Source organism: Podarcis melisellensis (genome assembly GCF_964234715.1).
Source record: "Podarcis melisellensis genome assembly, chromosome: 1".
Lineage (NCBI taxonomy): Eukaryota > Metazoa > Chordata > Lepidosauria > Squamata > Lacertidae > Podarcis > Podarcis melisellensis.
Genome location: NC_138528.1, coordinates 14,020,902 through 14,046,397, shown reverse-complemented (window position 1 = coordinate 14,046,397; position 25,496 = coordinate 14,020,902). Strand labels below are relative to the sequence as shown.

The 25,496-nt window shown below is 41.0% G+C and overlaps 1 protein-coding gene across 7 annotated transcripts in view; it reads left to right on the top strand.

The window, feature by feature from the left end:
• Positions 1–272: 272 nt before the first annotated feature.
• The window catches only part of KLC1 (kinesin light chain 1), a 41,907-nt gene continuing 16,683 nt past the window's right edge, over positions 273–25,496 (top strand). For 5 of the 7 annotated variants that reach the window (XM_081911471.1, XM_081911473.1, XM_081911470.1 and 2 more), the window contains exons 1-10: positions 15,320–15,581; positions 15,774–16,004; positions 16,360–16,438; positions 17,177–17,402; positions 18,634–18,721; positions 19,602–19,703; positions 20,790–20,963; positions 21,448–21,547; positions 24,450–24,499; positions 24,582–24,649. In XM_081911471.1, coding sequence (XP_081767597.1) covers positions 15,321–15,581; positions 15,774–16,004; positions 16,360–16,438; positions 17,177–17,402; positions 18,634–18,721; positions 19,602–19,703; positions 20,790–20,963; positions 21,448–21,547; positions 24,450–24,499; positions 24,582–24,649 — 1,379 coding nt within the window. In that variant the 5' untranslated portion in view covers position 15,320. Of the gene's footprint in view, positions 485–1,263; positions 1,402–15,319; positions 15,582–15,773; positions 16,005–16,359; positions 16,439–17,176; positions 17,403–18,633; positions 18,722–19,601; positions 19,704–20,789; positions 20,964–21,447; positions 21,548–24,449; positions 24,500–24,581; positions 24,650–25,496 lie in introns of those variants that run through there. The other 2 variants (XM_081911468.1, XM_081911469.1) reach the window with 2 other exon arrangements.

Here is a 25,496-nt window from a genome sequence, read left to right as displayed (position 1 = left end):
AGCTGGGAGCTAGAACGTTCCATGGCGCCCATGAGGCGAAGGCGGAGGGCCGCGCCGTCCTGCCAAAACAACGGGTCGAACTGCGCGCGGCCGGAGAGGCAAGCCAGCCCCGTCTCCACTCCAACCCAGCTTGGCGCATGCGCCTTGTACGAAAGGCCTGCCTCGCGCGCGCGAGCGAGCTTCTCTCTCTCTCTCTCGCTCTCCCTCTTCCCTTCCCTCTGACAGCACTGACATCATTGCTGCCGCCGCGCGGAGGATTGTGGGCCGGGAGGGAGGGCCGCCATTTTCGGTGAGGAGAGGGGCGGAGCTGAGGCCGCTCAGTCAGCCTTGGGAAGCCGGGAAGGACTTACCTCTGTCTCTTTCAGCAGCGGCTGTAACTGCAACAGCCGCGGTGGCGTCGGCGGCTGTGCGGAGACCAGCCTCCTCCTCCTCCCCGGGACTGACAGCCGGCTACTCCGGCCTGGGCGGAGAGGTCATAGCTGGGGTGAGTGGCCGTTTTTCTGGCATCCTGGTTCCCTCTCCGCCTGCCTCCTCAGAGCCCCCCCTCCCCGGAGCCAGCGGCCTGCCGCCCCTCCCTACGCCCCCTCCCGCCGCCCCTCAGAGATGCCGGGAAAGGGCGCCACTTATGGGAAGGTGTGTGTGTGTATGCGTGTCCCGTGTATAGTGGGGAGCGATGCTAGATCTAATGGGGGGGGGGCGGGGGAGGCGTGAGGTGATGCTGATCCCGAGCACCTAAGGCAGATAGGCAGCCTCTGCGGAGGGAGGACCAGATCCTGCGTGGGTGGATTGTGGCAGCTAGTGAGGATGATGATGATAATAATAATAATAATAATAATAATAATAATAATAATAATAATAATAATATTTATACCCCATCGTGGCTGGGTTTCCCCAGCCTCACTCTGGGCGGCTTGCAGGAGGGGGTGTAACGCTGGGTGGGTGGGCTGAATGGAGTACAGTGGTACCTCGGGTTACATACGCTTCAGGTTACAGACTCTGCTAACCCAGAAATAGTACCTCGGGTTAAGAACTTTGCTTCAGGATGAGAACAGAAATCGTGCTCCGGTGGCACGGCAGCAGCAGGAGGCCCCATTAGCTAAAGTGGTGCTTCAGGTTAAGATCAGTTTCAGATTAAGAAAGGACCTCCAGAACGAATTAAGTATTTAACCCGAGTACCACTGTACTTCCAAAATATGGTTATTATTGTCATTATTATATATTCATTTTCCCCTGACGGGGCTCAAGGCGGCTTACAGGTAAATATAAGAACAGCAAAAAACTGTGCCCCTCTCCCCAATCATCAACAACAAAAAACTGGAGCATTGATAGAATTGAAACTGTATACAGATCTAGAAGATGGAGGAAAGGGACATGCACTGGTGGAGGAAGGAGTAATAGGAGGTTGGTAGCAGCCAGATTTGTTTATTTATTAAGCCCTTGGTGTGAAGGAAGTGTGCGTATGTGTGTCTTCCTTCCTTGGAGGCTCTTTCTCTCTTGCGGCCCCCCCACCCCATTTTTCCGTCGCCGATTACTCATCCAGAACAAAAGGCAGAGCCAGGCTCCTGTTAGTCCCGGGTTGGTCCCTTGGGGCAACAACCCCATTGGGATTCCGCGGATGTTCAGGCGTGGATCATTTGCAAAGAGCCAAGTAGCCAACACGAATCTCTCTCGCTCTCTCTTCCCTTTCTCCCCCACCTGCAGCTGGGGAAAGGATGCAGGAGAGGAAGGGATCGGCCTGCATGTAGGGGATGTGCTTCCTTTACAGAGGCGACAACCCCCTTTCCATCTTTCTCCCTCCCTCTCTCCTTTTCACATTCGTATTGTGGTTTCAGGGGCTAGACAGTAGCATCTTGGGATGAGGATATGTGTTACCTCAGTTTCATTTTTAGATGCAGGGTGGCTCAATCCTTCTGGGTTTTTGTTTTTGATTGAAATAAGGAAGGGAGAGGGGGTGGGGCATGCTTTTGAGTCTGTTAAGGCAAGCTCATCATCTTGCTGTCTCCTGGCTTTCTTTTCAATTGATAACAAGATTTTGGACTCTGAAACTGTTTTGAAGCAATACTTACGCATGGAAGCAGGATGACTGAAACCAGGTTTCAATTAGTAAACCCACAGTCCTAACCATTACTATTCAGTAGTAAGCCCCACTGAATTATAGCCTAATTAGCACTCATTTTTCCTACCTAAAATTACATGTAAACTACTGAAGCGTAAGACGCCCTTTGAACAAACAGGACCAACCCTTATTCATTAATAACAGGAAATCTGCCAAATGACTTGTATCTTGGGATCTTGGGAAACTTTTTAAAATCTAGGAAGTAGTTTTCATTTTTGTATCTTGGTGGGAGAAAATATCTTGTAGAGCTTACAATTCAAGCATAACAGTATGACAGTAGAATGAAATATAAACAAATTAGTGATACAGTCCTATAATACTCACATAACTGGTAGTAAGCCCTTTTGAACGAAGTGGTTCATACTTATGAGTGGACATGAATAGGATTGTGCTGTGTATAGAATAAGTATGCATTTCTGAGCTAAGTTGTATAGAAAACAGTTGAACCATCTACTTATTGCGTACATGTCAGAATTGTATTCTCATCTTTCCTAAAGAGCCATTTGTTTTAAAATGACATGAACATATTTTGATTTTACTTTTGATTTTAAATATCTCACAGAAGTTCTTTTTCTAAGAATTTTGAAAACTAGTTTGCATCATGGTGGAAGACATTAGTCATAGGACTTAAATGCATCTGGAATAATAAATTCAGCATTCATCAACAGTGAAGTTAAAACAGATCCATTAGGCAGAGCTATAATGTGCTATGAGGCAGCACAACTGAGTTATAGCAAGCATATTGCTTAACAGGAAACTGTTCTGAGATGACTGTATATTTTAGGAAGCTGAGAATTGTGTGGTAATAACACAGCTCATTCAGAAATGCTTAGGAGCCAAAATCTATTGTTTTTATTTTTAAAAAGTCCAAGACTGAATAACATTTTTATATAATGTTCCAGATGTTTACCTATATTTTTGTGATCATGAAAATAAAATTGATCCATCCTTGATATTGTTAAAATTATGTATTCTTTAAAAATGCATGTCCTATTGTAAAATAAAGTAAAGGATTACCTGAAGTAATTGTGAAATATTAATTTATTGCAAGTGGGGGCAGAATTCAGGCTTGAGGAAGCTATTATGTTTTTATTAGAACCCAGAGACCCACCTACTGGAGCCTGGTGTAAAAGAAATACCAGTACATTTAAAGAAATCTGATCCCAGGAATTTGCTCTTGAGTACTAGAACTGAACAGAATTCTCAGTCCTGACACAGAAGAATCCTAGTCATCCAATGCTTTCTTTATTTCAGCAGTATAATTTAGAGTCAATTTGTTGTTGCTGTTGTTAAACAATTAGAAGTCAGAAATCCTTGCCAAAGATCTACCAGTAAATTCCGTTCTGCCTTCTGTCCACTGCTGCTTAACAGTGTCCATGCTTGCCTTTTTACTAAGGCAGAGTAAAAAACAGAAGTGATTTAGAATGGAAAGGTTAAAAGAGAAATCTAGGTCACTGGCATAAGAGTAATAGTACTTGGAGCCTCAGACGAAGCCTCTGAATATTAAATAAGAACACAGAACAATATCTGAACATCAAAGGAAGATGAAGTGAGTTATAATATAAAAAATCAGTGTAATATGATTTTATTTTAAAGGAGGGATCAGTTGCTGTTAGCTTTGTGTCTGAGTTTTCCATCAGGCTTTGGCAAAATGCTCATCTGCCTCTCTTCCTTTGTGCTGTATCTGTTGGTTTCTTTTGCTCAGTTGGGTGCCCTTGGGATGTTTCATTGTACCCTCTAATGCAGTCTCTGGCTTTTTACTGCAGGCTAAATTCCCTTTGGACATGAGGATTAGTGCAGCTTCTCTTCAGTCTCCACCTTTCTGATCTGCCTCTGAGGCGCAGTTAGCTTAGAATATGTTTTTACTCTGAATTTTCAGTATAACTCTATCTAGTGTGACAACATGGCTTCTATACATTTTAGGCTTTTTAACATTCAGAATAACAAGTGCACGGGGCAACATCAAACAAAAGCTGTCTGAAAGAGCTATGGTGCTCAAATATGTCATTTTCTTTATAATAGGAACTAAGCTTCAAATGTTTAAGCTTCAGTTTTTGGAATCTTCAAGAAATGGAGGCCCTCCAATTTAATTTATTCTTTGCAGGATGTACTGCTCATAAGCTTGCATGTAAAATAGCATAGGAAGCAAAATCCCCTGAGGTATTTTGTCCTTATTACCATACTGCATTTTCTATGTCTTATTGCTGATGCACATGCAAAATATATTGGTATTCCTGGAAGGGGGGGGGGATGAACGGGTTTTTTTAAGATGACTTATTAGGCAGGAAAGTATTTGGAAATCCCCCCCCCCGTTTTTTTTATTACTCTGTAGTTCTATTAAGTGCAATTTTCCTGTTATCTCTAGAAAATAAACTCTTGTCACCACAGATAAGGGATTCTAGGCTTTTTCAAATCAAAGATAAATTTGTAATGGATAAAATTTGAAGCTATTGCAGCGGCAAGGACTGTGAGCTGTTACCTTTTCTGGTTTCTCTCCATAAACTTGCTGCTAGCAATTATTCATCCCTCACTAGGATAATACTGACCTATCTCACAAGCAGCACTTATTTTTCAGGGGGTACTCAAGGAATACCAGCACCTCTTTTTTGTTGTTGCTAAAAAGTGTGGCACTTACTGTAACAACTTAATGGTGAGTAAAAGGTAACGGTAAAGGGACCCCTGACCATTAGGTCCAGTCGTGGCTGACTCTGGGGTTGCGGCGCTCATCTCGCTTTATTGGCCAAGGGAGCCAGCGTACAGCTTCCAGGTCATGTGGCCAGCATGACTAAGCCGCTTCTGGCGAACCAGAGCAGCACACGTTTACCGTACCGCTGGAGCGGTACCTATTTATCTACTTGCACTTTGAGGTGCTTTCGAACTGCTAGGTTGGCAGGAGCAGGGACTGAGCAACGGGAGCTCACCCTGTTGCGGGGATTCGAACCGCCAACCTTCTGATTGGCAAGTCCTAGGCTCTGTGGTTTATCCCACAGCACCACCCTTTAATAGCGAGTACCGGCACCTATTTTTCTAGGGGGGGGGGAACCACTGCTCACAAGGCTATTGTAAATATTATTGACAGCATATTTGAAACACTTAACACTCAGTATGCTATATACATAAATGCAAAGAAGTAATTTTTGTACTTTTGTACTTCATTACTTCCATTCCCAGCACAAAATAAACACTTGCCAGCTTTTTCCCTCCATTCACTTTATTTTCCAATACACTTAACATTTGTTGAGTAACTCAACAAAGCATCTGGTTTCCAAAATAATTGGGGTATCAATAGGTTTGGTACCTGAAATTACTGAAGTATTTTGCGTAAAACTAACCTTTGTGTCTGTATTGCTGAGAACTGACTTGTCATGTTGTCTGTATATATTTTTTCAAACATATTTTTTACCAATATAAAATTGCATAAGCTCAACATGGCAAGAAGTCTTCCTTCACATACTGACTTCACTTTAGACTAGAGATTATGGCTTATTTAAGCCATAGTTTCCTGTTACATTGAAATGAGGAGGTTAGATTACTGACTATTAACTAGCATAGGAAATTATCATATGCTGATTAGTAAACCAAGATTGAAATCATAGTTTCTCGGTTTGACTGTGATAGGAAACTGTGATTTCAGCAAGTCATGATCTCTGAGCTGAAGTAAGTGTGTAAGAGGTTTTGAAATTGTTGTAGATTCATATGGTTCACCCAAAGTTGTGTGATAAAAATCCTTCTCCCTCTTCTCTTCCTCTGCAGCCCCCTGTGCCCTCCAATCTGCTTTGGAGTGTCCATCTCTGCCAGTTTTAATGTTTTTATGAGAATCTGAACAATTCTCATGAATTTTTGTCTTACCTCACTAATCTTTAGGGCTATAAAACTATTTTTCCATCAGTCTTCATATGTGTTCCAAATTGCCATCCATGTGGCTCATGACCTTGCTGTTGGCATTCTGTGATTATCTGCCCTTGATGAATTCTCAGTATTCCATAAGTATAATATTATCAAAGTAAGAACATTCGATAGTTTTGATTTGAGTAAGGAAAACTGTACACTTGCAGCTTTAAAAAATCTATTTCAAGGGTAGTGTCAGTATTTCTATATACTTATGGTTTTATAGTATTGCGTTCAGTGGTATTGACCTAAAAATGTCTACTTTTTATGCTGAACAAGAAAATAAATATCATGTTGATATGTTGATAACTGACTCAAGATGAATTATTTGTTTAAGGCCGGGGGCGGGGGGAGTGTGGCTTGAAGGGGAATAGCTCTGAACATGGGAATTCTTAATCTTGAAAGTGTTATTTCTGCTGACAATGGGTGATCTCCACTAAGTCCAACTGAAACTAGCTGCAAATTGATTTTTGTTTATCTCTGTGTGTGACTATTGGATATCACCCAATAGACAGCTCACTGGCTTCATTGGGATACAGATGTATGGCACCTGTTAAGTATTTTTCATTTATGGCACCAGCCATTTACACCTTGTTCCAGCAAAGGAGAGCTGCATGTAGAAGCAGGATTGTACCCTGTTGATAAAGATGTGCATTCCCATCTGTGGACATGTTCATTTGGACCCCATTGAATTGGCTGGAAGCATCTTTTGATGACTGTGTGTTCTGATGGATTTGGGCCATAGTGGTGTTAAATAGCTACACAAACTGTACTTAAATAAATATGCTGATATAGTTTAATTCTGTGCACAATGAGAACAGTTGGGGGAAATAATCAACATTGTATGATGCAACGTTTATAATGTTGCTAGCATATGTGCTGTAGGAATTACCAGTGCTGAGAGATGAGTCTGTGTAACATTTGTCCTTCTGAAATAACCTGAGGAGTTTGGCTGTTTGAGACATGCCTTCAGAAGGAAATAGTTGACTGATGAAATAAGAAATTTCAACAGTGCATATGTAGAATTATCAAGGAAAACTTAAGTCAGGTGAACATAGTGAAATGACATCATACTAGTTTACCAGCATTTGACTCATTTACCTCTTTCACACATTTTCCTGTAGCAAACACATTGACAGACATGGCCTACTTGTACATTGCCTTGGTCAGATGTTCAGCTTATTCTTTTTCTTCAGTCAGCCAACCTATACAAGCTGGCCTGTGTTGACTGCAAGACAACATGTTGAAAATGTAGGAGCCTCACCCTGGCAAGCAGCTCTGTGCATATGTTGAAAAGGGGGGGGGGAAATCCCAAGATCTGCTGTTGACATGAGATTGGAACAGCTAGGCAATACTAATGCTGCAAGTAATCTAACAGAAATGTTAGCATTTACCAACCCATATCCATTGGACGAAGCTGGACATAAAGTCATTTACTAAGATCAAGCATTTTGAGTAAAACCAAATTTTGAAGAGCTGGGGTGCCACAAAGAAGAAGATACTACTGCTGAACTGCAACTAATATGAGGAAGGATCGTGCACAGTTTATCGTCATGATAAAGATCAAAGAAAGATGGAAGAAAGTTTGTATCCCTTTGAAGCATACATCAAACTCTCATTGTTCAGCATGGTTGTTGGCATCCATCTGTCTCAAGAGACAATGGCTACAAGAAAGCTGCACCATCCCCTACAGCTGATTTCCTGTTGAATATGTTCCACAAGGGAAATAAAGCTTATGACAACTTCATTGCTGTGAGAATCTATTACATTTCAAACCAGCCAATTACAAGGTGTAATCTTTTACAACAGTCAGAAGAAAAATAAGAAAATACTGTATTTAAGGTGACAACTCCAGTATCACTACAAAAAAGAGTTACAGGTATCATATCTCCTGATATTAGTACCTCTGATTTGGTCACATAGATGCAACCATGTTTTAAACTGACAGTTTTCACTTAAAAGTAGACTCCACAGTCGACAGCTATCTATCATAGATTGCTCATGAGTTGATGGAATGTTCCTTCTTTCCATGTGTATGCTAATGGAGTCTGAACTGGCAGTGACTGACCAGAAACAAGACCTGGAACAACATGAAGATATATAATTGACTTAATTTATTACAATGTCATGTACTTCACTAAATTAGATTATTACATGCACCTATGACATGGATATGCTACTCATTCTTCTAGGAAATTCTGAAAGCGAATGTTTGGATGAAAGTATGTTTGCAATCAAAGAGCAGTTTGAAGTATTACATAGATGTGTGATAGCTAGCTCATTTATGATCACTATGTGCAAATCCCTGTCTGGATTTCTTTGCTTCACTGGATGCCTTTTTAAGCAAGGGAAGATTCAGCCTTCAAGGTTCAGGAAGGAAATGAGAATGTACAAGCCATGTTTTCTTCTTTAAAGTGATTGGATTTGAGATAATTGGAAGCTGCAGAGTTTAGAAAAAATAAAGGACAAGGTGCGAGACTGGTTTCTCTATGCCCAAATTCAAGAGATGTTTAAAAAAGATAAAAAGATTGGTTTCCAGGTGGAAAAATCAAAATTAGAGACAGAACTACTTGAACCTAAGACGAAAGTGCTCTCAAGAATGTATAACTTGCTGCTTAAATGGAATACACAAGATGAGTTAGTTAAATCAGCTATGATTAAATGGGCTCAAGACATTGGTTACAACATCATGTTTGAAGACTGGGAAAGGTTATGGAACACCGATATGAAATTCACGGCATGTAGTGCCTTGAAAGAAAACATTATGAAAATGATATATAGGTGGTACATGACCCCAGTCAAACTTGCAAAGATTTACCATTTGTCTGATAAAAGGTGTTGGAAGTGTAAGGAAGCTGAAGGAACGTTCTTTCACCTCTGGTGGACATGCCCGAAGGTGAAGGCATTCTGGGAAATGGTTTATAATGAGTTGAAAAAGGTATTTAAGTATACCTTTACTAAGAAACCAGAGGCCTTTCTCCTGGGCATTGTGGGCCAGAGAGTGACAAAGAAGGATAGAACTTTCTTTTTATATGCAACTACAGCAGCAAGAATTCTATTGGCTAAATATTGGAAGGTACAGGAGCTACCCACGCTGGAAGAGTGGCATACGCAGCTGATGGACTATATGGAACTGGCCGAAATGACTGGCAGAATCCGAGACCTGGGAGAAGAGGCAGTGGAAGAGGACTGGAAAAAATTTAAGGACTATTTACAAAAACATTATAAGTTATGTGAATGTTGAGAATTTGTTAAGTTTTTAGACAACAAGCTTCAGATTTCAAATTTTTGATATTGTTGAATTTAAGTTCTGATGATGAAATGACTAAAGTCTAGGGTAAAGTTTCTATTTGAGGACTGTTGGAATTGTGAACTAACAATATTTCCCCTAAACCTAATATACAATTGAGGAAAGTACAAAACACAGGAAACAAGGTATTAATTTGCTGTAACTTTATTTTATTGAAAAAGATGCAGGGGATGGAAGATGTGGGGAAGTCCAGTAGATCATGAAAAATTGTTTTGTAAAGTAAGATCTCTTTTTTGCTTATAACCTTTTTCCTTTTCTTTCTGTAAAACTGCCTTTGTTGAATAACTGACGATGTATCTGACCTTGGAAAAAAGCAAATAAAAACATTATTATAAAAAAAAAATAAAGTGATTGGATTTGGAATGAGGTAACAAAAGCTTAAAACCATGGAAATTGAAGCTAGTTAATGAAGCAAGGCTGCAGAAGTTCATAGTTGTATACAATCAATGTGGTTCTCCCATGAGTGAAATTATAGGAACATATGGAAGAACTGTGCTGCCATGGAAGTCATTCAGAAGAAGATATTGTAGACAATTGTATTTATGGAATTGGACACAAGCTACACAAAGCAAGACACTGTTGTCCAGTCCACAGGTAGAAAACTGAAAATCAAAGTGCACAACAGAGGGATTTGAAGGGGATCCCGATTCCTATCTCTTGGAATCTTCAAGTACACAGATCATGATGCCTCGGTACCATTCTCATATAGCTGATGAAATAGAGGAGACTCAGGTTCTTTGTGGATTTGGAGACAGTCCTCACCCCAAAGTGTGCTTGTTATCAATTTTATTCATGTACAGCAAGTAAAATCACAAACAAGGTTTGTGATAGCTAGCCTGCGAAAAGCATAATAATTGTATAAATTATACAATAAGCTAACTAAAGCCTCACAAAACTAAATAAGGCATAAGACTACAAACAGTTAAGCGTAAGGCTACCAAGCAATAGCCTGCATGGCATCTTACAGCCAGGGTGAAGCATCTCTGTTAGTTCTGGGTCTGTCTCTTAAGTTCCTCATCTTAGTTTCAGCAGCTGAGTTGTGGTTTTGCCAGTTGTCTGGCTCCCTATTATATATTGTTTCACTACGCTGACAAAGCTAATTCATGTGTTCATAACACACATATGAGTTATATGTCACTGGGTTTTATCTTCTTTATGCTTTCCTGGGAGGAAAAGAGAATACTGCTCTAGATCCCAAGCAGCTACGTTCTTCAAACTAAAAGCAGTTGTGTGAGAAACTCAGCTTATATGTTACAGACAACCAGCCTTTGATTCTTCCAGTTAGTGCATTGTTTATCATACTTTACAAGCCATATGACATTTGCTAATTTCTACTGAATAAACGCTGTGCTGCTGACGAAGATTCATATTAACTCTGGAAGGGACAGGTTACAAATAGCAAACAAAGCTAAGTCCATTCATGTTAATGCTGGGGCATTAAAGGGACAATTGCCAGCATCAGTCCTTGTGATAACCTTAGTCTTCTACACATGTCAGGAAGATTTGGGGATTCACATGGCAGGACAGCATCTCAAACAAAGACGTGCTCTCCCAAGCCCACATTCTCACCATGTTTGCACTCCTGTCTCAGCAACATCTACGCTAGGTTGGTAATGTCCACAGAATAAAAGATGGCAGAATCCCCAAGGACATGCTCTGTGGAAAGCTTGCTTCAGGCACGGGGCCCGTTGGCAGACCAACTCTTCATTACAAAAATGTCTGCAAACTTGACACGAAGGCTGGCAACGTTAATCCTGTGGTGTGGGAATCCCTTGCAGACGACCACAGTGCCTGGAGACAGACAGACAGACAAATTGTGTATCCACAGCAGTGACCTGAGGAGGAATGACCGCTGGAAGAAGAAACACCATGGTACACTTGCATCAGCACAACCGAATGCTTTCATCTGCCTCCGCTGCAACTGATCCTGTATTTTTCGTTTCGGTCTCTACTGCCACAGCAGGCGCTGTAACTCTCCAATAGCTCAACTCTGATATTGTCTTCTGCTAACTAACACACAACTGGGGGAAGGACAACATATGCATGGTCAATTGGTTTTTAATGTCTGGTGGTTTGTTTCTCCTTGTGATCTTAATGGCATTGGTATCAGTGAGTTCCTGAACAAGGAGACCTAGCTCAGCCTTTATTTTTCACTGGTATCTTCCCTTCATACTCCAAAATCAGATAAATTCTACCCCTTTACTAAACTTAGGATTATGGGTAGTCTGCAACATCCCCCCAAATTCATAACATTATTTTCCTACTTCAAGTAAAGGTGTGCTCCAAGTAGAACCATTGAAGAACAAGAGAAATAAGATACAATACTTTGCATACCTTTTTCTAGCTCTGTCACAGGTATGCACATGCTCAGATTTAGGAATAAGAAGCTCCACCCAGTGTTTGGAAACATGTTATGGCCCAAAGGCTGTTGTTTAGATTTATTTTCTGATATATTTTGCATATTTGTATACAACCAATTTGCTCCTTGGCAATTCACAATAAAATGCATAGAACAATGAAATCAATAATACACAGCAAACCAGGAACAGAGGTGCATTTAAAATAGGTTAAAGCATGAAGCATGAAAGGCTTCAGAAAAGCAGATCTTCTTACAGTGCCAAAAGAGAAGAATGGGTGCATGGTTAGTGTTATGGGATTAGGGGGGCTACTCGTGCGTAAGCGCTTAAGCCCTCCAGGCTCTGCAAATCAGTTTCTAAACTCTCCCAGTCCGCGGAGCCATGGGTGCATGGCTACCTCAATCGCTGGCAGAATCCGTCAGTGGGCGCTTCCGGAATTTACGCCAACATAAGAGTTCCTTAACGGAAACTCTCCGTCTGGATTCTCTGTGTGACAGTTTCCTGCGCGGAGTAGGCGTCCCCAGTGGAGGTCCTGAGCCTTCCCCGCTGTTCTCACTGGAAGCATCTTGGAGCCATTCCTCCGCCTGAGTTCCTGCAGGAACTCTCCCTCTCCCCCTGCTGGTTCCTTCCTCAGCATCTGAGGGTCTCCTCGCCTCCTTGAGCCCTTCCACCACCTGACTCTCCGATGGCAGTTCCCTGACAGTTAGCCTCCCTAGGGAAGGAGTTCTGTGAGTGGTACAGAGGTATTTGCTTTAACAGAATTGGCAACTAGTAGTTACCCTTATTACAGCTATTCCTGACGGACCTTCTGGAATAGGTTTTAACTGAGCACAGGCTGCAGTGGGGAAGGGAAACTGGGAGAATATAAGCCTGCCTTGTGGAAGTCCCTTTTTGCTTTTGCAAGACATATCTGGATCCAAGCCATGATATGTAGTAGCTATGGATGGTGAATGTGCTTGTCTATAGCACTCGTGGTTCAAGTTGCAGTTTAGTATCATAATGGGAAAAGAAAATTGGTTAATTGCTAATGAGTGGTCCTTTACAATTAGAATATATTCTGTGTTGAATATGTTGGAAATTGCTGTTGTGTTTTTGCTGTGCCTTTTTCAAAATTCAGTTGCAGTCTCTCACCCCAACCCCACCTCCCAGTGAGTCATGTGTGTCTGACTGTGCGGTGTGAAATTTTGTTTTTTCAGGAAACAGTTCCTGGCAAATTAGGGAAGTGTGACAAGTCTCTCAACTCTTCTTTTTGCTTTCAGATTTGTGGAGGTGACTAAGTATTTTGGTATTGCGTTCAGATTCAGAGAAAGGACAGCTCAGTCGTGCCCATTCTAACTCATGGGTGGGGAGTCAGTGGTCCTCCAGATGTCATTAATTAGACTTCCAACTCCCATCACTCAAGCTGCCATGGTCAATAGTAATGGATTATAGAAGCCGTTGTTCACCAACATATAGTGTTAGAAACTGAGATATGACAGCTAAATGGCACCTTAAACCTAGGTTATGGGCACAAGAATAGAATGTGTAGCACGCTTTTTATAACAAGAATACAAAGCTGAAAATGAATGAACTGCAGCTAAAGTATTATGTTCATTTTTCACATGGTCTAGTCCTTTCCCTGCTGACCCCCCTAATATTCTTAAAAGGTTCTCTTCTCCAGTCTTCAGAGAGTAGCTGGAAGTGGGGAGACAGAAAAAGTTCCTCCATTCCTTCCACTCTGCAGTTTTAATCTGAAATCTTAGGCACAGTACTGTGCCCAGAGCTCAGAAACTGCTCACGCTAATGAAATTCCCTGTTGCAAAATACGCCTGAAACAATGGGAGTTTTGAACACTGTGTATAGATAGCCACAAGTTCCCCATATTTGCTCTAGCTCAGGCTTCCTCAATCTCAGCCCTCCAGGTGGTTTGAGACTGCAATTCCCATCTTCCCTGACCACTGGTCCTGCTAGCTAGGGATCATGGGAGTTGTAGGCCAAAAACATCTGGAGGGCCAAGGTTGAGGAAGCCTGCTCTAGCTGATGTAGAAAAAAATTCTGTTGCACAGGGTCCCTTCAGTCCTCCAAATGAGATTTATGGAGGGGGAGCAGGGGGAATTGCTAGAAACTGCTCCTCTCCCCTTTCTTCCATCAGGGAATTGGACAACATTGGAAGCCACACAATAGCTGCTGCTTTAATGTTTACTTCAATTGTTTTAATGTGATTCATCTTGCATGTGGGCAGGAGACTATAGTTTCATCTGCCTCTGTCCTGAGAGAGGAGGAGCCTAAAGGTGCTGGCTCTTCTTTACTGTTCTGAGATAATCCCTTATGGTCCATGATTATTATTATTTCTCCTGATAACCATATACTTACTGGGTTCCCTCCCTCCTAAACATGTCTTCAATGGAAATTTGAATACCTCTCTGAAATTGTAAATCTATGGAAGAACTGGTTAAATGAATTGTGCCCAAGCAGGCTCTACAGGTTAGTGGGAGGGCAGTAAACTGCTTTTGACCCATGGAAGTCATTTAGAAGTGCTTCGGTCAGCAGCTTTTAGAGCTGAATGCACTGGTTTGCTATAAAATAACAGGAAAAATCCCTTTTACCTGTCTTTCATTAGTTTCCCTTACTCAGCCATTTCAATATTCTTGTCATTTTTTAAATTTCCCATCCCTTTGGGTTGGGTGACAATGTATGCCTTCAAAACAGGATTAATAAATGGATTTTTCACACGAATCAATACTGAAACAGACAGGTGTTAAGTGCTTTCTGGTCCGTGTGTGTGTAGGAAGGATATCAGAATTCAAAAGCTTTGAGACCATGGGGCCGTAATTCAGTGTAATGCTGGGGAGATCAGTCCATCAGCTCAAGCGTTTCTGCTTGCTTGACAGCACAATCTCTCCTTCCTTGCCCTTGCTGTTCTGGGGATTCTGCTCACTCTCCAGAGCAGATTTGGGGCGGACATGTTGTGGCTATTCACTGGCTTCCACTAGTGTGATGACTTAGTTGAATATTGTTAATTTATTTTTTATTATTAATAATATGGCCCAGGGATAATATTTTAATATTGTTTAAAATATGGATTGTAAATTATGCTGTCCCTATTGTAAGGAAATTTTTGTACTGTCTTAATATTTAAGTTATATATCCTGTATTTTTAATACTGTTTTATTGTACGCTGCCCAGTGAATATTTACTGATGGGCTGCTACATGACTCAAAACTCATAAATCATATAATTGTAGATATGGAAGGGACTCTGAGGCTGATCTACTAAAATATATGTATCTTGCTGGCTGGCAAAGCTTACCCAAACCTTTCAGAAATTAAAATATTTTTGACTGCATAACCTTTTTGTGGTAGTAATGTTCACTGCAAATATATTGGCAATATTTTATTGCATGAATCTGTAGCTGTTACAAGATACAAAATATTGGAGTATTGCTTTGTACTGTGGAAAATGTTTGTTTTGAATAGGAAATTTCCCAGGCGTTATTGTAGACACCTACATTCGAAATTCGAATTGGTATGTATACCAATATGTTTTATGCCATTTGGGCATGCTTTGGTCTACTGCATCAGTTTTCAATTAAGACCAATAAGACCAATAAGAATTGTAAAATATGTTGTTTGGCTTTAAACTAAAGTTACCATTTCTGTGTTTTCTTAGAATGTATGACAACATGTCCACAATGGTGTATCTAAAGGAAGACAAGTTGGAGAAACTCACTCAAGATGAAATTATTTCTAAGACTAAGCAAGTGATTCAAGGACTAGAAGCTTTGAAGAATGAGCACAATTCCATCTTACAGAGTTTACTGGAGACACTGAAGTGTTTGAAGAAAGATGACGAAACAAATTTGGTGGAAGAAAAATCAAACATGATTCGCAAGTCTCTGGAAATGCTGGAACTTGGACTCAGTGAAGCACAGGTAAAAAGCCATTTCTATTTAGTCTGGCGTCAAAATGTTATCTTGCTTTGATACAGTATTTTAACAGTGTTAACAATTAAAATCTCAAATGTTGGATTTGTAAAGCAGCGATGCAGTTGATGCCAACCCACATATATGTTCAAATATTGTAAGACAAGAGGAATAATACTTGTAGTTTCTGGTCCTTTCTAGGTAATGATGGCCTTGTCAAATCACTTAAATGCGGTGGAATCGGAGAAGCAGAAATTACGAGCTCAGGTTCGCAGGCTATGCCAGGAAAATCAATGGCTAAGAGATGAGCTAGCCAATACCCAGCAGAAATTACAAAAGAGTGAGCAGTCAGTGGCTCAGCTGGAAGAAGAAAAGAAGCACCTAGAATTTATGAATCAGTTAAAAAAATATGATGATGATATATCTCCTTCAGTAAGTAGCTTCACATTAAAACACATTTTATTCTTCCTAATTTTTTTCTGTTTGCTGAGGACCGTTACCCTATAAATGTTGGGACCTTTCCTTATAGGAGAGTTGTCCAGCCCTGTGATCACCTTTGTTACGCTTTTCTCAAGATCATCTGGTCATAAACTTAGAGTTTTTGCACTTCTAAATATCATGCTTAGTAGGTGATACACTTTTCAGTATCGGTATTAGTTTGAGAAGTAGGGCGGGGAGACAGTAGTGAGACAAAAGGTGCCCTTTGCAATTTGTGGATATGCATACTGCGCATATCCATATTGATTCAGTGGTTCTAACTGCTTGTTGTTTCTTGGGATTTGTCTAGGAGGATAAAGACACAGATTCTACCAAAGAGCCACTGGATGATTTATTCCCCAATGATGAAGATGACCAAGGACAAGGGAGTAAGTGAATGTAACTTTATACATTATATAGAGTGAGTGGGGACTAGTGGAAGTTTAGCTGCTTCTTTAAGTCATTAGTGCACAGCATAAAAGAGTAGCTGCAGTATTGAAGCCTGGCAGCTGATTTGCCAGAAGCAATAAAAATGATAGACTTGAAATTTCTGATGGGCAATCAGAAGTTGTACTTCAGTGTGAAGATGTTTTTCTAGTTAGTGATAGCCACGGTTTATCATGTCTGAACTGGGGAAATCATACTGTACTCTCAAATTATACTGAGGCTAGGATCCAGTTCTGAAGCTAAGCATGCAAGGAACAAGTCTCCGCCATGGTTCTAGGTTTGGGCTCTTCCCCAGGTTACATTGGCTTGCTAGATGAAGGGGCCAGGAATTTGCATCAGCTACTATGGTGGCTGAACTTTTGATTTCTTGCTTTTCCATGAGTTTGGCTACATCCAATCTCATTCTCCTGAGAAGCCAGATACTTTCAAGTGTAATGAATAAAAGAAATAGAACTTTCTAACAAAACATGTGCCAGGTTATGCTCAAAGTAATGTGTGTGTTTAAAAAACCCCCACAAGAGTGGAATGAGGTATACCATATTATACCATGAGGTATGATAACCTCATGGAACTCAATCATAGTTTTGACAGTTAAAACATTTGAGTGTGTAGTCTTAAAAAATTCAATTCATTCATGCCAGTTACATATTAATGTTAATATACTGCTTTCTTCATTCTAGTTCAACAACCACATAGCAGTGCAGCAGCAGCTGCCCAGCAGGGTGGCTATGAAATCCCAGCAAGATTAAGGACCCTTCATAATCTTGTCATTCAGTATGCTTCCCAAGGCAGATATGAAGTTGCTGTACCCCTCTGTAAACAAGCACTTGAAGACCTGGAGAAGACATCAGGTCATGATCATCCTGATGTTGCCACTATGTTGAATATACTTGCATTGGTATACAGGTTGGTATTTAAACGGTTTTCTAATGTGTTTGATGTTACAGCTAGACTAAAATACAGTACTTGTGGTGTTTTGAGTAGCAATGTTGTATTTTAGTTTGAGGACATGGCCTTTTTAGGGAGACAGTCATGCAGCTTGAATAATATTCCTAGATATTTTGAGTTGGGCTGAGGACATTCTTACTTTAGCAGTAGTTTGCTGTTAGCGGCTTAGGAACTGAATCTGCATTTTGTTTTGGTGCTGGTTGGTGCATCTGATGACCTTAGATTGGGAGGAGAACTGGGTATACTGTCCATAGTATCCTGCAGTTGTTGTTCTTTACAGTGGTGCCTCGCAAGACGAAATTAATTCGTTCCGCGAATTTTTTTTGTCTAGTGAATTTTTCGTCTTGCGAAGCATGAAATCCCATAGGAATGCATTGAAAATCAATTAATGCGTTCCTATGGTCAAAAAAAGTCCAAACAAAGCCAACTTTGGTACAACAAGAGTTTATTAAGTGCTTTTTAAAGTTACATATACTGTAAAGAGCATTTCAAAATTCAAACCCAGAATTTTTTTTAAAAAACAGCAGAGTGGCTCAATGGTCACAGAAAATCATAAAAATGCAGAAAAAAACATACAAGCTTCCAGATTCTTGCAAACCCCTCCCCAACACCAAGTCCTTGAATTCCAAACACCCCAACCCAAAATCCAACCCCCCCAAAAAAAAGTTTTAAAAGCTTAACTTACCAAATGGCTGCAAAAGAAGTTTTGGAAAAGCTTCAAAAATCACCAAAGTCTTTAAAAACCTCAAAAAGGCTACTATGTACACTGCGTTCTATGAGTTGCTCCTCAAAGTCAAGTCGCAACTGTATTAATAGTGTTAAGAAAAAGGAAACAAACTTGCAAGACGTTTTCGTCTTGCAAAGCAGCTCAAAAAATGGAAAACCCTTTTGTCTAGCGAGTTTTCCGTCTTGCGAGGCATTCGTCTTGCGGGGCACCACTGTATAGAGATGTAGAGGGCAGCCTCAGATTATCAGCTTGGTCTGTTCTAGTACCTAGCCACTGTGCTGTAACTCTGTTGAATAATAGGCACTTCATGGGTTGAGACATGAAAAGATCAGAATCTGCACTGGATTCTGACAGTTTCCTATACTTAAGATACTGAATCCAATTCTTGCTGATTTTCCTGACTGAATTCTTAGATAATATGTTCATGAGATATGGTTGTTAATCATGACTTCTCTAATTTAGGGACCAGAATAAATACAAAGATGCAGCAAACTTACTGAATGATGCTTTGGCTATTCGTGAAAAGACCTTGGGCAAAGATCATCCAGCGGTTTGTATATTAGATAGTTCTTTTGTTTCTTCCTTCTTTTGTTTCTTCCTTCTTTGTAGTATCAAGTCCTTTTGGTTTCCTTTGAAACTCACTTTAATATTAACTCAACAGGAAGGTTTTTAAGCCCTGGTTTATCGTTAACTTCATTCAGGTAGGTAACTCTCAATATAATGTCTTGCACTTTTAATAATTAAGCACAAAACTCTTTCAACATTGGTCCACTTAAATTACTTTCTTGCACACTTGTCTGATTCTGAATCATTTACATGATGAATTTACCTGAAATTCTGAAATATTTGTGTGTTTTTGGATTGCTTTTTTGGAGCAATAGTAAAAACTTTTGTTCAGTGTAAGCCATTTATTAAATATTCTCCATTGATAATTACAGATGTCCTTTCTATAATATGAAACTATGTCACTTTCTAATATATATCTTTTGAATATAGTATTCTGCTTCATCGAGCAAAATTGTGCATTTCCTAATATTCCTAGCCCAGTGCTTCCCAGCCAGTATGTTATAACTAATCTATTGTCCACATGCTTGTCCCAGTTAAGGTTTTAGCTCTGGGCCAGTACTTTCAAAACATAGACCTAGTCCTTTAGCATGACTTATTCCATGCTTGCTGGATCTTACTACTTGGTTCTACTTAACAACCTAGTAAATATGTACCGTCCAACAACAATTTGCTACTATTTGTAGGCCGCCAAAGGTTGGGCATCACTGTGCTAGTTAAGACACATTTTATGTTTCTTAGTTTCACAAGTATTTAAACATCTGGATTACAAATAAATGAATGCTCTAGGAGCTGCTTAATTTTTCTCCAGATAATTTCAGCAGGTATGTTAGTAGACCTACATAGCTTTTGTCCTCATTTTGCAGGTTGCAGCAACTTTAAACAATCTTGCAGTGCTTTATGGAAAAAGAGGAAAATACAAGGAAGCTGAACCATTATGCAAGAGAGCATTGGAAATCAGAGAGAAGGTAGCTCAGAACAACTGTGTTATTTTTGCTGACTTCTGCTTTTTTAGTCTCAGACTTGTCATGATATTGGCTGTGTGTGTTGGTTAAAATAGAGATTGTGCGTACAGTTGTGCACATTTAGGATTTTATTGCAATGATCTATTAAGTTTTTAGAAATCAACTCACTGTATTTTAAAGATGTGTCAGAACCTGCTCTCAAAAGACAGGAAACCCCATATTTGTTACGAGGCAGGGAGATCAGGTATCAAGGAAGATCTCAATATCTCAGATGGGATATTTTATTCCAGCAGTGTCATGACAGCTGTCACACATCACAGTTCGGAGCCACTTTTTCCTGCACTACATACAATTGGCTTTGAATGCTATTTCTCTGTTTTCAAAAACAGCAATATGTTTTGGAAATCTACCTTGTGCATATGTTTTAAATGCAAAACAGATGAAAAGTAGGCATTGGGGAGCACCCTAACTTTCCAGAAGTCTGCACATGTAGAAGTGGGGTGAATGACAGAAAAGGAAAGGAATTAGTGTGGAAAGTAGTAATCCTCCCATAGTGTAGGTGGAAGTTCTTTGTGAAGTTTCTTGTGGAAGTTTGAAGGATTTATACCTGGAAAGTTGTGATCTGGAATATTTTCCATACCCCTGTATAATACGTAAATAATTCTGGCTAAATTTGTTTAATATAATGTTTCCAGAGGTGGAGTATACCGTATTTTTCATTCTATAAGATGCACCAGACCACAAAACCTAGGTTTTGGAGGAGGAAAACAAGGGGAAAAAATATTCTGAATCTCAGAAGTCAGAACAGCAATAGGGATCGCTACACAGTGAAAGCAGCAATCCCTCTTGCTGTTCTGGCTTCTGGGATAGCTGCACAGCTTGCATTCACTCCCATAAGACGCACACACATTTTCCCTTACTTTTTAGGAAGGAAAAAGTGAGTCTTATAGAGCAAAAAATGCGGTAAATAGAGGCTTGAGTCTAGCTGAGCCAATGCTAGTATAAATATGACTGTGACGGCTTTTTAAAAAAAGTTTATATTTAAAAAGCAGGTGATACAGTGGTAACCTAGCGTTCCTTTATTTCTAGGTACTGGGAAAAGACCATCCAGATGTTGCCAAACAGTTAAATAATCTGGCCTTACTATGTCAGAACCAGGGTAAATATGAAGAAGTGGAATACTACTATCAACGGGCACTTGAGATCTACCAAACAAAACTGGGGCCGGATGATCCAAACGTAGCAAAAACCAAGAATAATTTGGTATGTCTGCACAGTGGCGTATATAATAATGAGACATGAGCTACTGTATTTCTCATTTGCTGAAAACATGGGCTTGGATCCAAAACACCAAACAGAATGAAAATAGTTCCTAGTGCCAGTACTGCCACACTAAGACTTGCACATGTGCTAGAGGAAGACTTTCAGCAGTGATATATTATACTGTGTCTTACAATTACTGTGCTTCTGCTGGCCTGGATGAAGTACAACTTTGGATCTAGTGTCACTATTTTCACACCATGCTCTAGTGTGACATGTAACATAGACCTTCTGTAGTGCTGCCCAATTAGCATAGACAATATTGAGCTAGATAGACCAATGGTTTAAGTTAGCTTCCAATGACTGTTATGCAGGCAGAAAAACACATTTGGATCCAACCCTTTGTAATGTGCTAAGCACGTTGCCTTCAGATATCATGTTTCTGAACTTCTTTCAAATCTGACTGTGCTCATGTCATCTCTTTCAGGCATCCTGCTACTTGAAACAAGGCAAATTTAAGCAAGCCGAAACTCTGTACAAAGAGATCCTTACTCGTGCCCACGAAAGAGAATTTGGCTCTGTGGATGGTAAATGCTTGTATTATGAAGGAAAGTTAGTTCATGTAGGAATAACTAGGGGTTGTGAATAGGAGAGACTCAAGTCCTTTGTTAATTGTAAGAGGTCATGGGTTGTTGCTGCTTTTAAATAATGGCAGAACATATTGAGAAATCATTTTAGAAATTGTTACAGGAAATGCTTTGACAAGTTGTGTAGCCATTGTTTCTCTAGGTTTTCTCCCCCATGCTGTATGGCAAGCCATCTTTAAAATTGAGAGGAATTTTCACAAGCAGTTTTTGATAATGATAAATTGAGTAAGCATGTAATGCTAAATCATTATTAAATTCTATGTGCAGAAGCTGGCAAAAGCCTGAGCAAAGCCTTGAGCTCCCTCTTTCCCTTGTCCTTCCCTGCTGGCAGAAGAACTTCTGCAAAATATAATTTCATTTCTCACAAATCCTTGCTTCTTGTTAAAGTATTAACCAGAAATTTTGGTTAGAAACAAACTCTAGTCAGTTTCTGAACAAACCAGATTCATAACTCATAGCGGAAGCTTGCTTGTTTACTGTGTAGATTTTGTTTTAAACCACAACTTGTAGTTTGTATGTTAAGGATAAGCCAGGATATATTGAAAGTGAAATTACTGTATTTTTCGCCCTATACGACGCACTTTTCCCCCTCCTAAATTGAAGGGGAAATGTGTGTGCATCCTATGGGGCGAATGCAGGCTTTTGCTGAAGCCTGGAGAGTGAGAGTGGTCGGTGCGCACCGACCCCTCTCGCCCTCCAGGCTTCAGGAGAGCCGCAGCGCCAGCCCCACAAGGTCGGGGGACAGCGGGGAGGCGGAACGCCGCCATCCCGCTGTCTCCCGATGTGGTTTGGAGGCTGGCGACGAGGAGACGCGTGCTTCTCCCTGCCGCCAGCCCCGCAAGCTCCGGGGACAGCGGGGAGGCGCAGTGCGTCTTCCCGCTGTCCCCGGACCTGGTCTGCAGGCTGGCGGCGGGGAGAAGAGCTCTTCTCCCCGCTGCCCGCCCCGCAACCTCCGGGGACAGCTGGGAGGCGCAGCGCTGGGACCTGATCTGCAGGCAGGCGGCGGGGAGAAGAGCGCTTCTCCCCGGTGCCTGCCCCGCAAGCTCCGGGGACACCTGGGAGGCGCAGCGCGTCTTCCCGCTGTCCCCGGACCTGGTCTGCAGGCGGGCGGCGGGGAGAAGAGCGCTTCTCCCCGTTGTCGGCCCCACAAGCGCCTGGGGGGAAAATAATTTTTTTTCTTTATTTCCCCCCCAAAAAAACTTGGAGCGTCCTATGGGGCGAAAAATACGGTATGTTCTGCAGACGTCCTCCATCTGCAGACGTCGGGAGTGGGGGAAGAAGAGCAGGGAGTATGCAAACTCAAGGCTTTCTTTGGGTTCATCCCAGCAACACGCATATTCCAGCTTGTGCACCAAGTGCTAAGCCATGGTTTAATATTGTATGCAAACTGAGCCCCTAGGGCAGGCATAGGCAACCTCAGCCCTCCAGATGTTTTGGGACTACAGCTCCCATCATCCCTGACCACTGGTCCTGTTTTTGGACTTCTTCCATTTCTGCTATAGGGTCCCCGGAGCACAGATTCACACAAAGCGGGAAACATCCTTGCAGGTTATAACAGGGTTTATTTGAAATGCATATGCAAAGCAAAAGTGCAGCACGATAATCTCGCAATCTGCACACCCCAGTCAGGGTGCGCCCACTTTTTATAGACTATACAAAAAACAACAACAACAGAGAGTGAGACTTTACATTCTTATCCAATCAGGCTCTAACCTTCCATGTTTCTCCTTTTGAAGGTTAACACTTCTTAGTTTACTCATTCTTTGTTTGTCTGCCTCCTACGGCCTTCCCTGCCTTGTAACAGTTGCTTTGTTTGTCTGATTGCTTGTGGTCTTGCCCGTCTTGTAACAGTTGCTTTGATAACAGCATGCTGGAATTTCTATTTTTGAGGCCCTTCACTGTTAGCTAGGGATGATGGGAGTTGTAGTCCCAAAACATCTGGAGGGCCGAGGTTGCCTATGCCTGCCCTAGGGGGAAGGTGGGGAGAGCACTTGGCTCTTTAGTCCAAGCAAAGTCTAATCCTGTTGGGCATGCTTGCAGTTGCTCTTTGGCTCTAGACTTCCTTTTACAAGTCTTGGCAGAATTCTTCAGAGGGTTTTAGGTTATCATGATAATAATAATGCCGAAAAGACTGACTTGAAGAATCATACATTTTAATTGGGCGATTTAAGGAATTGGTTGGATTGTTAATACACTTGGCAGAATATAGCTTGCAAGCAGTAGTTGCAGAGCACTGGCTTCCTTGTGATGAGTTAATTATGTAAGCAGCTTGCTTGAAGTGTCAAAGTTGTCATTGTGATAAAAGTGACGTCTCCGTATGTTCTAGCAGGCAACTAAGCTTCTGTTTGCATGTGCTGCTTGCAATTCGGTTAACATCAAAGCTGCTTTGAAAGAGCAGTTGCAACCATTTTGTAACTCTGATTTCTAGGTATTCTTTTTTTCCTATCCTTAGGCTGTGAAAAAAACAAGACATCTACTTGTAATATGTCTTTGTTCTGTCACAGTGTGATAAGATGACCCTTTGCTCTGTTTAGCTTATTTGATAAACTCAAGGTTTGCATCATTTATATACAATAGCACTGTGACTGGCTTCTGATCAGTGAATAAAGTGTCCTAGAACTGGGAACATTGGGGGTGGATATCTCTGTAGCTTTCCATAATGTTTCTTTACAGCACAATCCTATACATGTCTACTGAGCAGTAATCCTCACTAAGTTCAGTGGGGCTTCCTCCCTCATAAGTGGGTATAGGATTGCGTTGGTGAGCATTCTTTCACAATGCTGGTCTGGCCAAATGTGGTCATTTTATTTCACACAGTATCCCTTACCTTATTTTTACATAGATGAAAACAAACCAATCTGGATGCATGCTGAAGAAAGAGAAGAATGCAAAGTAAGAGGATACCTGAAGCAGAAATTTATTTTTGTCCTTATAGCGTTAAAGATAACAATTTAACACACTGTTTGCAATTTAGGGAAAGCAAAAAGATGGCACTACTTTTGGTGAATATGGAGGCTGGTATAAAGCTTGCAAAGTTGATAGGTAGGTACATTTTCCTAAAAACATTTAAAGTGTTAAAATAATAATGTTGTTGACAGTGTGTTGAATTCTGGAAACCTCCAAAGTGAAGATAATTGTAAATGTCCTTATGGAGAAACTTAATAAAGGTTGTATTCAACTAACTTTTATGCACAGTAGACTCAGCAGAATTAGTGGTCATAAATTTACACGAGTCTACTCCGAGTAAAAGTTAATTGAATATAACCTTAATTCAATTAACTGGTCAATTAACCAGATTCAGTCAGTGGCGTAGCGTGGGTTGCCAGCACCCAGGGCAAGGCAAGTAATTTGCGCCCCCTAACCCGTGGATTTGCACCCCCTAACTCCCAGATGTTGCACCCGGTGCGGCCAGCCCCCCCTGCCCCCCCACGCTACGCCACTGGATTCAGTTAACTGGTCTCACTAGTGGAAGCTTGCACAAGGACTTTGGCCAGTGCAACAAGGTTCCCACCCCTCCAAATTCGCTGGGGGGGGGGTGTTAGGTGAATTCCCAGAACAGGTTTTTCTCCAGGTGGAAATGTCTTGATTGTGACTGAAACAGTCATCCAAATAAACTGGTGTTGCAATACTACCTAGAGAGACTCGGTTTTGTGTAAATACCTAGAAAGATAAAATTTGGAAACAGAAGCATAAAGTGACTGGAATATTGTGCAGTATTGGCTGGAAGGCTGGAGTTTCCTAACATGTCAGGAGAGATGCTCAGTGACTGCTAAAAACCCTTTTATAGAGGTGGTGGTTTGAAATCACTGGCTACGAATTAAGCCCACCATTTCTACATTTCCCAACTTCAGAATGGACTCAGGGTCTTGGATTTATTTTGGGTTGGAGC